General features: G+C 43.8%; 2 protein-coding genes across 2 annotated transcripts in view; both read left to right on the top strand.

The window, feature by feature from the left end:
- The window catches only part of LOC311110292 (uncharacterized protein), a 40,923-nt gene that overhangs the window by 14,696 nt on the left and 12,805 nt on the right, over window positions 1-13,422 (top strand). The window lies entirely within an intron of this gene.
- On the top strand, window positions 5,784-12,431 carry LOC311110293 (uncharacterized protein; the record flags this gene model as incomplete). The annotated part of the gene is made up of 3 exons (XM_084188832.1): window positions 5,784-6,069; window positions 10,607-10,737; window positions 10,942-12,431. 3 exons carry the CDS (start codon window positions 5,784-5,786, stop codon window positions 12,244-12,246), a joined length of 1,722 nt encoding a protein of 573 aa, XP_084044958.1. The 3' UTR covers window positions 12,247-12,431.

Raw genomic sequence — 13,422 nt, 5'->3', positions numbered from 1 at the left:
TGATGGAAAAAATACTTTTGAGTACTTTAAATAAAATGATGGGCAGAAAGACATTCAACTCCATCTTTCATCGAATCAGATGGCTTATTCATCACAAAAACGATTTGATGTTGACAATTCTTTTAGTGATTACTTCATTTGCAAAGTGGGCAAACTTAGGCAGGAAATGCCAACAACGAAAAGTGAGCCATCGCACTCATGCATAAAAAAACAAATAATGAAAGAAAAGCAATTCCAAATTTGAATTTGTTAAAGTTAGTGTGGGAGAGGTGGAACAATTATTGTTATCGATCAATAATGACAAACCTCCTGGCATTGACAACGTAGATGGAAAGCTACTGAGGATGGTAGCTGACTCTATAGCCACTCCTATCTGTAATATATTTAATCTGAGCCTAGAGGAAAGTCTTTGTCCTCAGGAGGGAAGAAAAAGTCATTCCTCTACCCAAGAGTGGTAAAGCAGCTTTTACTGGTTTAAACAGCAGACCTATCAGCTTGCTGCCAGCTCTTAGCAAACTGTTGGGAAAAATGGTGTTTGACTAAATACAACGTTATTTCTCTGTAAACTAATTAACAGACTTTCAGCATGCTTATAGAGAAGGGCACTCAACATGTACTGCACTGACACAAATGATTGAGGATTGGTTCAAAGAAATGTATAATAATAAGATTGTGGGAGCTGTAGATTTCAGTGCAGCCTTTGATATTATTGATCATAACCTGTTGTTGAGAACTTATGTGTTATGGTTATTCTACCACTGCCATATCATGGATTCAGAGCTATCTTTCTAATAGAACTCAGAGGGTTTTCTTTAATGGAAGCTTCTCTAATGTCAAACATGTAAAGTGTGCTGTACTGAAGGGCAGCTCTCTAGGCCCTTTACTCTTTTCTATTTTTACCAATGACCTGCCACTTGCATTAACAAAGCATGTGTGTCCATGTATGCTGATGATTCAACCATATACGCATCAGCAACCACAGCTAATGAAGTCACTGAAACCCTTAACAAAGAGTTGCAGTCTGTTTTGGAATGGGTGGCCAGTAATAAACTGGTCCTGAACATCTCTAAAACTAAGAGCATTGTATTTGGTACAAATCATTCCCTAAGGTCTAGACCTCAGCTGAATCTGGTAATGAATGGTGTGGATGTTGAACAAGTTCAGGAGACTAAATTACTTGGTGTTACCTTAGGTTGTAAACTGTCATGGTCAAAACATATAGATTCAATGTTTGTAAAGATGGGGAGAGGTCTGTCCGTAATAAGACCTAGTTAAGCTGCAGCTGGCCCAGAACAGAGCGGCACGTCTTGCTCTTCATTGTCAGAAGGCTTATATAAATACTATGCATGTCAGTCTCTCTTGGCTAAGAGTTGAGGAGAGACTGACAGCATCACTTCTTCTTTTTATAAGAAACATTAATGTGTTGAAAATTCCAAATTGTTTGCATAGTCAACTTACACACAGCTCTGACACACACACTTACCCCACCAGACATGCCACCAGGGGTCTTTTCACAGTCCCCAAATCCAGAACAAATTCAAGAAAGCCTACAGTATTATATAGAGCCATTATTGCATGGAACTCCCTTCCATCGCATATTGCTCAAATGAACAGCAAACCTGGTTTAAAAAAACAGATAAAGCAACACATCAAGGCACAAAGCCTCTCCCCTATTTGACCTAGATAGTTTGTGTGTATGTATTGATGTGTAGGCTACGTGTGCCTTTTTGTAATACTGCGTTTAGATGAGGGACGCAAAAACCGCCATACCAGTCGGCATAGCGGGACAAGAAAGCAAGAAAGATGGTTATGGCAAAAGCAAGCCAGCACAACAGTATGCGTTGCTATGGTCATTTCAGTAAACAAACAGTGCAAACCAACATCCGGTAGAAAACAACGCTATGGAATATTTTAACTCTGGCAGCAAGTCCCGTCTCCTGTGGCGGCTGACGGCATTCACCGCCAGCCACATCAGCATTTACCATTATGCTCTCATTGAAAACAATGACATCCGGTTTGACGTCTACCGTCTACCTCGTACCATGAAAACACAGCATAACTGTGGTGGAGAGCATGAAGCACAATCCTTGGAGAAATAGAAAAAGGTTGCTAAAATCAGGGCAGTTGAGAAAGTCTCCTATGCGGAGGCTGTCAAAAGGGTATTAAGATCAAGGGTTGTGGGTTCGATTCTCACGGGGGGCCAGTGTGAAAATGTATGCACTCACTAACTGTAAGTCGCTCTGGATAAGAGTGTCTGCTAAATGACTAAAATGTAAATGAGTAGCTTTGAAGGTCTGGTGGTAGTGAAGACCGGTAGGCCTAGCTACAATGGAGCCTACACCGCATCCTGAGTATCAACAGCAGGATCCACCCTTGCAAAAACAAATTGCAGTCAGAGTGCAGTATAAATGCAGTTCAACTGCAGTACACTACATTTATTCTGCAATTACTGCGTCCAAAATACCACAGTCGACTGCAGTTACTGCACTTTTACATCAGTTTCAAAACTGCATTCTTTTTTTGTCAGGGCAGAAATTCTTCATGTGGATTAAGTGGACTTTGTATCATTTATAGCAATGGTGATAAATGGAACTGCACAAGTTGAAAGGAAGATCGACATCATTGTTTCTGCAGCTGAACTCTTTCCGGGATTAAAATATTTTACATCTGAAGAGCTTCATTAGGGAAATGTCTCGTGCGGTATGCTGAGCCTGAGCATGGTATTTGAATTGAAGGACTGAAGGAGTGGGAATGTATATATTTTAGTAAATGTTTTTGTAGTGTATGGGGATTAAAGATGCACTATGCAGAAATCGCCCCGGGTTGCTAAAATTATAATAGTTCGCTTAATTCCAGTTTGTGTGACAAAACATCCAAGTATAGTGTAGAGAATCATTGTATCAGCTAAACCGCTGTGAAATATATTTTCCATAACCAAATTATATTATATTTTCAGCTGTTTGAAGCTGGTGTACAAAACCGAAAGTAAAAGACGCAAAAACAAACCTTAAAAACGGGAAGCATAGACATAGTGCACATAGAACAGATATACAGTTTCTTAGACTTGCTTTCAATGAGAATTACAGTTCTATAACTCACATTTCTGTGTGAATGTTGTCTGGTCATACAAAAAGTTACATATTGCAGCTTTAAAGATGCACTATGCAGAAATCGCTCTGGCATTTCCTGGCTGCTAAAATTCTAATAGTTTGCCTCATTTCAGTGTATGTGACAAAATAAGCATGTATAGTGTAGGGAATCATTATACCATCTAAACCGCTGTGAAATATATTTTCCATAACTTCAAATATTGTATTTTCAGCTGTTTGAAGCTAGTGTACAAAACCAAAAGTAAAAGAAGAAAAAACTAAACTTAAGAATGGGAAGCATAGAAATAGTGCACATAGAACCGATCTACCGCTTCTTATACTTGTTTTCAGTGACAGACGGATCTATAACTCATATTTCTATGTGAATTTGGTTGGGTCACCCAAAAAGTTACATATTGCAGCTTTAATGTAATTGTTCCCTTCCCTGTATGGAATTTTCTTTTCTTTTATACATTTTGTACCCCCATCCAGTTAATGGTGACAATGCACCTTTTTGAGTGTAATTCGCCATAGAAATCGAAGAAGAAGAAGAAGAAGTCTGCTGGACACTGAGAGAAGGGAAGTCAAAAGCACACCCAGACCTGATAATAGAGCTGTTGCCACTTTATAGGGTGGGGCAGAAAGTGTAAGGTAGGTTTTCTGTGGGTCTGATCTCATGTTGGGGTAAGGGGAAATGAGGCAGCGGATAAGGTAGCGAAAGCAGCTCTGAAGAGGGAGGAGGTCGATGTGGTGGTCCCTTTAGGGAGGATGGAATGTAGAAGCATCACAGCAAAGGATTTGACCCAGGAGTGGCAACGTGAGTGGGAGAGAGAGGAGCGGGGAAGGCAGTTTTTCTCCATCTTGAATTCTGTGAGGAATGTCAGTAGGTATCAGGGGAGTGAAAGGAGGGATGGGGTGCTGTTGACAAGACTGAGGTTGTGTCATTGTGGATCGGGAAGTGGGTTATTGTTAGTGGGGAAACACCCATATGGGAAGTGTGAGGAATGTGGGGAGGTAGAGACTGTGAAGCATGTCCTGTTATATTGCAACCAGTATGCTGAAGATAGCAGGATATTTTTCTGTGAGCTGACAGAGTTGGGTGTAACCACATTTTTGCTTGTAACTACACTACATGACCAAAAGTATGTGGACATCTACTCGTCGAACATCTCATTCCAAAATCATGGGCATTAATATGGTGTTGGTCCCCCCCTTTGCTGCTATAACAGCCACCACTCTTCTGGGAAGACATCTCTAGATGTTGGAACATTGCTGCGGGGACTTTCTTCCATTCACCCACAAGAGTGAGGTTGGGCACTGATGTTGAGCGATTAGGCCTGGCTCGCAGTCGGCGTTCCAATTCATCCCAAAGGTGTTCGATGGGGTTGAGGTCAGGGCTCTGTGCTGGCCAGTCAAGTTCTTCCACCGATCTCGACAAACCATTTCTGTATGGACCTTGCTTTGTGCACGGGGGCATTGTCATGCTGAAACAGTAAAGGGCCTTCCCCAAACTGTTGCCACAAAGTTGGAAGCACAGAATCGTCTAGAATGTCATTCCTTCACTGGAACTAAGGGGCCTAGGCCGAACCATGAAAAACAGCCTCAGACCATTATTCCTCCTCCACCAAACTTTACAGTTGGCACCATGCATTGGGGCAGGTAGCATTCTCCTGGCATCCACCAAACCCAGATTCGTCTGTCAGACTGCCAGATGGTGAAGTGTGATTCATCACTCCAGAGAACGCGTTTCCACTGCTCCAGAGTCCAATAATGGCTAGCTTTACACCACTCTAGACAACGCTTGGCATTGCGCATGGTGATCTTAGGCTTCTGTGTGGCTGCTCGGCCATGGAAACCCATTTTATGAAGCTCCCGACAAACAGTTCTTGTGCTGAAGTTTCTCCCGGAGACAGTTTGGAACTCGGTAGTGAGTGTTGCATCCGAGGACAGACTATTTTTACGCACTACACTCTTCAGCACTCGGTGGTCCCGTTCTGTGAGCTTGTGTGGCCTACCACTTCGCGGCTGAGCCGCTGTTGCTCCTAGATGTTTCCACTTCACAATAACAGCACTTACAGTTGACCAGGACAGCTCTAGCAGGGCAGAAATTTGACGAACTGACTTGTTGGAAAGGTGGCATCCTATGACGGTGCCACGTTGAAAGTCACTAAGCTCTTCAGTAAGGCCATTCTACTGTCAATGTTTGTCTATGAAGATTGCATGGCTGTGTGCTCGATTTTATACTCCTGTCAGCAACGTGTGTGGCTGAAATAGCCGAATCCACTAATTTGAAGGGGTGTCCACATACTTTTGTATATATCGTGTATATTGGGCTCAAATGACAGGCAGAGCGAAATAGCAAGGAAGCTGTTGTGGGTTCTCTATTCCACCGGCCTGCACCAACGGGTATGAGGCTATTAGATATTTAAGTGTGTTTCACACTCCCGCCCGAGAAAGGCAGCAATACAGTGTCTAGTCTGCCGGAAACGGACAAGAAGAAGAAGTCTGCCGGGAACACACACAAAGAAGAAGAATTAAACGGAAGAACAACTTCCGCACTAGCGTTTTTATTTAGACGTATTAACATCCTGGAACTCAAAATATTATTAATTTAACTGCACACCCCATGTAGTGTTTAGTTCGAGTTGGAGACAGGATTTGTTTGATAGCTAACTAACTAGCTAGTTGCTAACAATGGCTAACTGTAAGATTTTTCACACTCAAATTGCCTCCATCATGGAGGTTCTAGCGAATGCAGCCGTGGCAGAGATCTGTAAACTCGTAGACGACGACTATGCAGTGTTTCGTTTGGAAATAACTCAAAGCCACAAAGAAAACAGGGCATTGCGGAGGAAACTACTGGAATTGAAGGTGGCACGGGAACGCGCAGAAAGGACAACGCGAGAGCGCGTCCTCGCCAGTCGTCCCAGTAGTGTCAAGATCGTCGAACGATACAGAGGAATTAATGATGGGAAGTTCGGCTCTTTTCTGAGAGCCGGCTCTTTTGACTCGGCTCCCAAAGAAGAGCCGGCTCTTTCGACTCCCGAACGGCTCTTTATTTAGGATCTTTTGTAGCCTATATTTTACCTTAACTTTGAAAAAAAATCATGGTTTATGTGTTGAAAACCCTTTTGCTTTCAGTGTTTTTATGAGAGACCTTATAATGCCTAATTCTGTGCATTTATTCTGTGACAAAACCACTCTTACATTTGTTTATTTCAATTAAACTTTTTTATTGCACAAATTAACAATAAACTTCAAACAAATCCACAGAACAGAATCAAAACCAGAACCAAACTCCAGCAAACAGCATTAGTCCTCAGGGCAGGTTGGCATTCAGGAAGATCAGATGCCTCAGCTTGGATGGGCTGATAGGCCTGATACGATTTCGCCTCTCCGTGAGTATCTGCCCTGTTTTGGAGAAGATTCTCTCAGAAGGAACTGATGTGGCAACAATACATAGTCTCCCCTCCATCACCTTCACCAGGAGTGGAAAGACTGAGGCCTTGGCCTGCCACCAGCTCAGTGGGTCTTCTGCTCTCTGGATGAGGGGCTCCTCAAGGTAGCTCCTCACCTCCATTATAGCATCAGCTGTCGGATTTCTCCTTGAAGCATCTCCTGTAGCTCTGTCATCAAAAAGCCTCCAAACAGCAGAGGTTTGCTGCTCCTCCTCCACTTGGCCCTGTAATGGTGGAGCTGGCTGGCTGCTGGGGGTGCATTTTGCTGCTGCTGCTGCACTAATCCTCTGAAGAGCTTCATCAACAGCTCTACGATCACTGAAGGCAAGTTTTTTAAACCTTGGATCCAATAAGGTAGTTTCTGAAAGGACAGTGTTGTACTCCATCCGCAGAAATTTGCGGTCCATGGCTGAACAAAGAGCTGCAACTAATTCCTTCACTTTCTGCACAGTTACTGTCCATTGGTTCTCGGCTGTCACCAGCTGCAGACCTTTGCAAAGCAGGAGCATTTTCGAGGCTGTGACATAGCTGAAGGAGAGAAAACAGCAACTTTTAGAATTTAGTTTTTTAAAAGTATGTGGCATATTATACGTGATGCATTATACTGTATGTGTTGTGTTTGCAATGTATAATAGTGACTGAATAGTAGTAGAGAAAACAATGCTTCAATGGTTCTAGGTACCTGTCTGCACTTATCTCCACAGTCACCTCCTGGAATGGTTGCAGGACGGCGCAGACCTCTTTCACCAGCTCCCATTCCTCTTGGCTTAATGGCTCAATAGATGCGTTGATGAGGGCCAGGGTGGAGATGATGGCATCTTTTATTTCAAGCATTCGTTTCAACATATCAAATGTTGAGTTCCACCTGGTGGCACACTCTTGTTTGGGCCTCAGTTCAGGAATCCCCATTTGGCGCTGTGTGGACTTTAGCTTCTGTGCTGCTACTGTGCTTTTGTGGAAAAACTCCACAACAGCCTTCACCTTATCCACGGTTGTTTTGATCACCTTCAGAGCATCTCTAACCACCAGGTTTAGTGTATGCGCCAGACATGGGTGATGGGTCCACTTCAAAACTTTTATGGCTTTGGTGATGTTTGCAGCATTATCACTCACACAGCACACCACTTTGTCCTCTACTTGCCACTCTTTTGCCACTCTTAGTAGCTCCACTGCCAAGTTTTCTGCAGTGTGTCTGTCGGTGAACTCGAAGCAGTCCAGAAGGCAAGATGTCATCTTGTAATCTTCAATAAAGTGGCAAGTGACAGACATGAAAGAGCAGGTTGTTCTGGAGGTCCAGCAGTCAGTTGTCAGGCAAACCGATGGAGCTTTTGTCACCCTTTCTTGCCATAATGCACGTTCTGTGTCATATAGTTTTGGGATCATTGTTTGGGAAAGTGTTTTTCTACTGGGTAGAGTGTATGTGGGATTTAGGGCTTTGACAAAGTTTTTCATTCCTTTGTCCTCCACAATGGAAAAGGGTTGAAAATCAGAAGCTACCATTTTAGCCAACTCATCATCAATACTGTGCTGTTTGGCTGGGGTCATCAGTTTAGGTAAAAACTGACTTATTTTGCTTTGAGTTGCAGTAGGAGAGGTTATACTTGCACGCATGGGGATGGCAGTAGACGTTACAGCAGCTGTTGTTCTGGTATGAGACACACCAGGATCAGTAGATGGTGAGCTGGCTTGCCCTCTCTCCTCTAACTGCACTGTAGGATGGACAGTTCTTGTATGTCTATGCAGGTTTGTGGTGGAACCTGCTCTTATAGTGACCTTCGTTTTGCAGTGAAGGCACTCTGCTTTCTTGTTCCCAATATCTTTAAACTGCAGCCAGATGCTGCTTCGCTTTCTAGTGTCACTCATAGTTAAACGACACGACAATGCAAGACGCACACACGCTCCTCAGTCCGCTCTGTCTCTCTCTTCACTTGCAGTGGAGTCAAGTGGTGTGTCTGCCCCGCCCCCTCTCTGTTTACACATCCTTAATTCTCACGTGAATGCCGCATGCTGGTCGCCATGCTGGCCAATCATAACAGACCTCTGTGAAAGTGAAACCTAAGCAGCGAATGGGCAAAAAACTGGGAGCCGGCTCTCACTCGATGCGAGCCGGCTCTTCTGATTCACTACAAAGAGCCGGCTCTCAGAGCCGATGCTTGTGCGCATGACCCATCACTAAGAGGAATGGCAAGAGGTACATTTAGCGGAAGGACGAGGATGCACGGCTTGTCGCGGTTCATAACATGTCACCGAGTTCACCAATGCACGTGTTCAGATGTGTTACCCAAAATTAGGTCTTGGTTCGTTTTTGGATCGTAATAATAATACTTTTTATATAGCGCTTTTATTTACAAGTAGAATTGCACAGTCCTTTTAAAAACAAAAAACTAGTTAACAAAACAAATGTAGGGATCTGGCAGTTCTTGGGCGATGGTCTTCCACAGCTTTGATGATAGGCAGGTCAGAAAGGTAGTATCTTGAGAGGAGGGAGTATAGGTAGTACGGCCAGGCTGGGCAGCGAGGTAGAGGCATTGACAGACAGGCCAAGGAGCTCTTGATCTGGCACCTCGTCTTCAATTGTCACAGCTCCTCCTCCGTAGGTAGGCTGGATCGTCCACCACAGAAATGCAGCACCCACCAGGGTGATGCTTCGGTGACTGTAAAAGCGTCAGTAAGACCACCACACGCCCTACGAAGCGAGCCTCTGCATCCCCTCACACGGCTAGGAACTGGGGCAGGGGGCCAAAAAGCGATGCTGTTGATCTGGTGTTGCTGTATCATTCAAATCATATTAACGAGCTAGCCAAGACAAATATAAACTGACTTGCCATAATCAGTTCTGCAATTCCGTGGGTTACCACCAGATATTTCAGTTAATTTATCAACACATTATCAAAAACAAAAGTTGATAAAAAATGCAATAATAAAACACTTAAACAATACAATATTTACAGACATCTCTGCCTACGATGGTCCCAGTCGGTAATAGATAGAACACCTGTGGGGAAAACAACCTGTGGTTACCTACAGTGCCTTCAGAAAGTATTCATACCCCTTTACTTACTCCACAGTTTGTTGTGTTACAGGCTGAATTCAAAATGGCTTCAAATGATTTTTCTCTCACCAATCTACACACAATACCCCGTAATGACAAAGTGAAAACATGTTCTTTTAAATTTGTTGCTAATTTATTGAAAATCAAATACAGTATTCACACCCCTGAGTCAATACTTTGTAGAAGCACCTTTGGTAGCGATTACAGCTTTGAGTCTTTCTGGGTAAGAGCTTTACACACCTGGATTGCGCAACATTTGCCCATTATTGTTAAAATTTTTATTTTACACTAAAGGTGAATTTGAAAGAATGTTTGTTTTCCCAAATTTGTGGGTGTGGTCGAGGGGAATTCCTTATTACGTGAATATCGACTCTGAGTATACCTCACAGCGCCATGGCAACCACGGAACAGTATGCGTGTGCAGTAACCCCTGATTCGATTACTTACTTAGCTAGCTATCTTGTAGCCTGGTTGCCGTCGCTGTTCAGCTACTTAATTCCACTCCTTGTACTCCAAAGATGTGACAAGGAGTGTAATGTTAGCTAAAACGACTGGTACGCAGACTAGCTCTCTTGCACAAAGAAACAATATCATATACTAACCAGATTCTTGATTTACTGTATTTTCTGTTATTTACTCAATGAAAACAATATGATGCATGGAACATAATACATAAATCAATAAATAGTATCAAGAAGTTAGGCCAAGTGTTACCTTACATCCTTGCCAATTGTAGACAGTGTCAATAGTGTACAATATACCGTTGACAGTGCTTGACTTAAATAGGTACCAGTACTCATTTTGGGTGCCGGTACTGTTTATATATAGGTGCAGGAGCTCCACAATATTTTGAGCTAATATTCTATAAGAGGAACAGGAGTTCAAGCAGTAGAAAATTTGATGTGCCAGTACTCCGCACCGGCGAGCTCCTGCACAAGTCAAGCACTGACGTTGAGCATTGACAGGAGCTAACCTAACCACTGCTTTTCCCCCAATCACTCTCTCAGGTGAAGGACATCCCACTGGAGGCCACAGGAACTTTGTAAAGCCAGCGGGACACAATACATGGGGAGATGACCAACCAATCACTGTTGATAAGGGGAGTGGAACCTCAACCCAGCACGTTATCGTGATAGAGGTTAGTGTAATAGTGTTGCATTAAAAATTAAAGTTACTTTGTCAATCAAATGTGGCCCGTTTATTTCAGAAGGCTCCCCTCAGCTATTCACTTGCTTCCATGTATATCCTCATTTATCTGCCATTGGTGAGCTTTGTGAGACTTCACTACCACATTGTTATCCAATTCAACTCATGTACCGGCAATAACCTCTCTTCTTGTCAGTCTGCAGATGCAGAGTCTGAAGGTCCTGGTGTCAAGCAGGAGAGATCTGAAGGAGAGGAGGACACACGGCACAGCAGAGACATCCAGACTGGAACGGCTGAAGCGCCCCCTGTAGCGCCCCCTGTAGCCAGAGAGGACCCCACCGTCCCAGCGCAGCCCAGGACCCGACGCAGCATCACGGAGGTCAGTGGAATGCCGAAAGCCGTCCTCAAGTCAGAGACAGACACTAAGACTTTAACTGTAACACACAGTCTCTTACGCACAGGATCTGACCACAGATCAGTCCCAGAGAGACTGGGGCTGGGGAGACTGGGCTGTCCTCCTGCTCCCGGCTCAGAATACTTACCAGTATTTCACCAGAGCCAGAGAACAGTTAATTCCCGTAGGGATGGGGATGGTAATGTGTTAGACACTAGTGGTGATGATCCGTCTTGTTCTTACGCTACAGAGATGGACCCTGTCAACATATCCTTGGGTTTAGAGACACAAAGTGATCTGTCTAGAGGGGACTGGAACCGGTACAGTAGTAGTGTATACTCTGAAGGGTGCTTAGATAAGAAAGGGGAGGTTATAGTGGTAGATGAAGTGACTGTGAAAGTGGAGGGCGACGTTCCTCCCACATGGAATGCAGATAGTCACCTAGGAGACAGACACTCACAGGGCAGAGATTTCTTAGATTACAGGGAAAGCTTAGAGACAAATCCAAATGTCGCGACCCACTCCCCTTTACACGCGTTCAGGGATCGTGACCCAGGTTCCACGTTGATGGGGCCTTCCGATTCACACAGCCGTGTCCTTTTCGATCAGGTATTGAACTCAAACGACAGGGCTAGAGCCCAGGCTCAGGGAGGGGGAGCCACATCAGGCACTAGTAAAGAGAAACGGTTCCTCTGCATGTTCTGTAACAAAGGCTTCAGCTGCCCCCAGAAGGTGGAGCTCCACCAGAGGATCCACACAGGTGTGAAACCCTTCAGCTGTACCCAGTGTCACATGCGCTTCGCCCAGGCTGGCACCCTGAAGAGGCACCAGAGGGTCCACACAGGTGTGAAACCCTTCAGCTGTACCCAGTGTCACATGCGGTTCGCCCAGGCTGGTGACCTGAAGAGGCACCATAGGGTCCACACAGGGGAGAAACCCTATAGCTGCCCCCAGTGTGAGAAGAGATTCACCCGCCAGCACCAGCTGAAGATGCACCTGAAGGTCCACACGGGAGAGAGGCCGTTCGCCTGTACGCACTGCGGGACGAAATTCTCAGAGAGGAGCTACCTCAGGATACACCAGCAGAAAAAACATTCCACTCAATAGCTTCAGATGTTAGATGTATTAAATATAAAGATTAATTTTCATTGTTGTCAGCAGAAAATACCCACAGATGCATTTGGAATAATGAGAGTAACAGATTTCAGTATTGAATATTCCTGGGTAGAATATTGCATCCAGACGTGATATATATGGCATATTTGTGCCTAAAAAGTCTGTTTCATATTGTGTTTGTACTGTGTAGGCCAGGGATGGGCAACTTTGATGGGGGTGGGGGGGCCACAGAAAATCGAAACTCAGAGCCTTTTGGGGGCCCTAAGCTACATTTTGAGAGCAAAGCATTTTAGCGGCCCCCTTGACAGCAAATATTTAAAAAAATAGTTTTAGAGTTAATTTCCTGCCATTCTACACATTTTGCCATGGGGCGTAGAGAAAATTGTGCCATTTTTAAGTACGTTTTCTGCAATTCTACATATTTTGCTATGAGGTGGATAGAAGATTTTCTAATTTTATATGTAATTTCATGCAATTCTACACATGATCAATGGGGGCCCACAGGTCAGTAATTCAATCATGATTACTACAAGTTTGGAAAAATACACATTTTGCCATAAGGTGGAGACAAGTGTTTGCAGTTTTTAATATAATATCTGATGATCAATTGGCTCCCCCCGGTCGGTAATTCGGCCATGATTACTACAAGTTTAGGTAGCTGGGGGGGAATTTAATCCGCAGTAACAAGGGGCGCTGCCAGTTGCCCATCCTTGGTGTAGGCTATATGTGACGTGCTCAATCATAATCAGTTGGAAGTCGCAATGACTAATTTGCATATAAACTGTGTTTTTGTCAACATTTAGATTTTTTAGCTATTTGGGGGTTTCATCTGGTTTTAACAAAACAATGTCTTTGTTTTCATAATCTGTATGTATCATTGCCAAATTCAGTATAAATATAGTTTTTAAACTTATAAATGTAGGATGAAATGGAGCACTTTCCCATCGGTTCGGTGGATGCTAGCTTGTAACACATCAGGCTTTCGCGGCACTAGCTTATCTGCACAATGAAAACCCTCCTCTATTCCCGAAATCATGAATGAATTACAAACTAGCTAGATATATATTTTGAATCAAGCTACAATAGGCTATTCAATTGGAGGATTTTCCTGTTTTCCCAATCAAAGCTACTGTAGTGTATCATCCGCGGGAAAACAAAGTGTACTTC

Source organism: Coregonus lavaretus (genome assembly GCF_964263955.1).
Source record: "Coregonus lavaretus genome assembly, contig: SUPER_35_unloc_3, whole genome shotgun sequence".
Classification (NCBI taxonomy): domain Eukaryota; kingdom Metazoa; phylum Chordata; class Actinopteri; order Salmoniformes; family Salmonidae; genus Coregonus; species Coregonus lavaretus.
The sequence above is the reverse complement of the archived record's forward strand: the minus strand, read 5'-3'. Positions and strand labels throughout refer to the sequence as shown.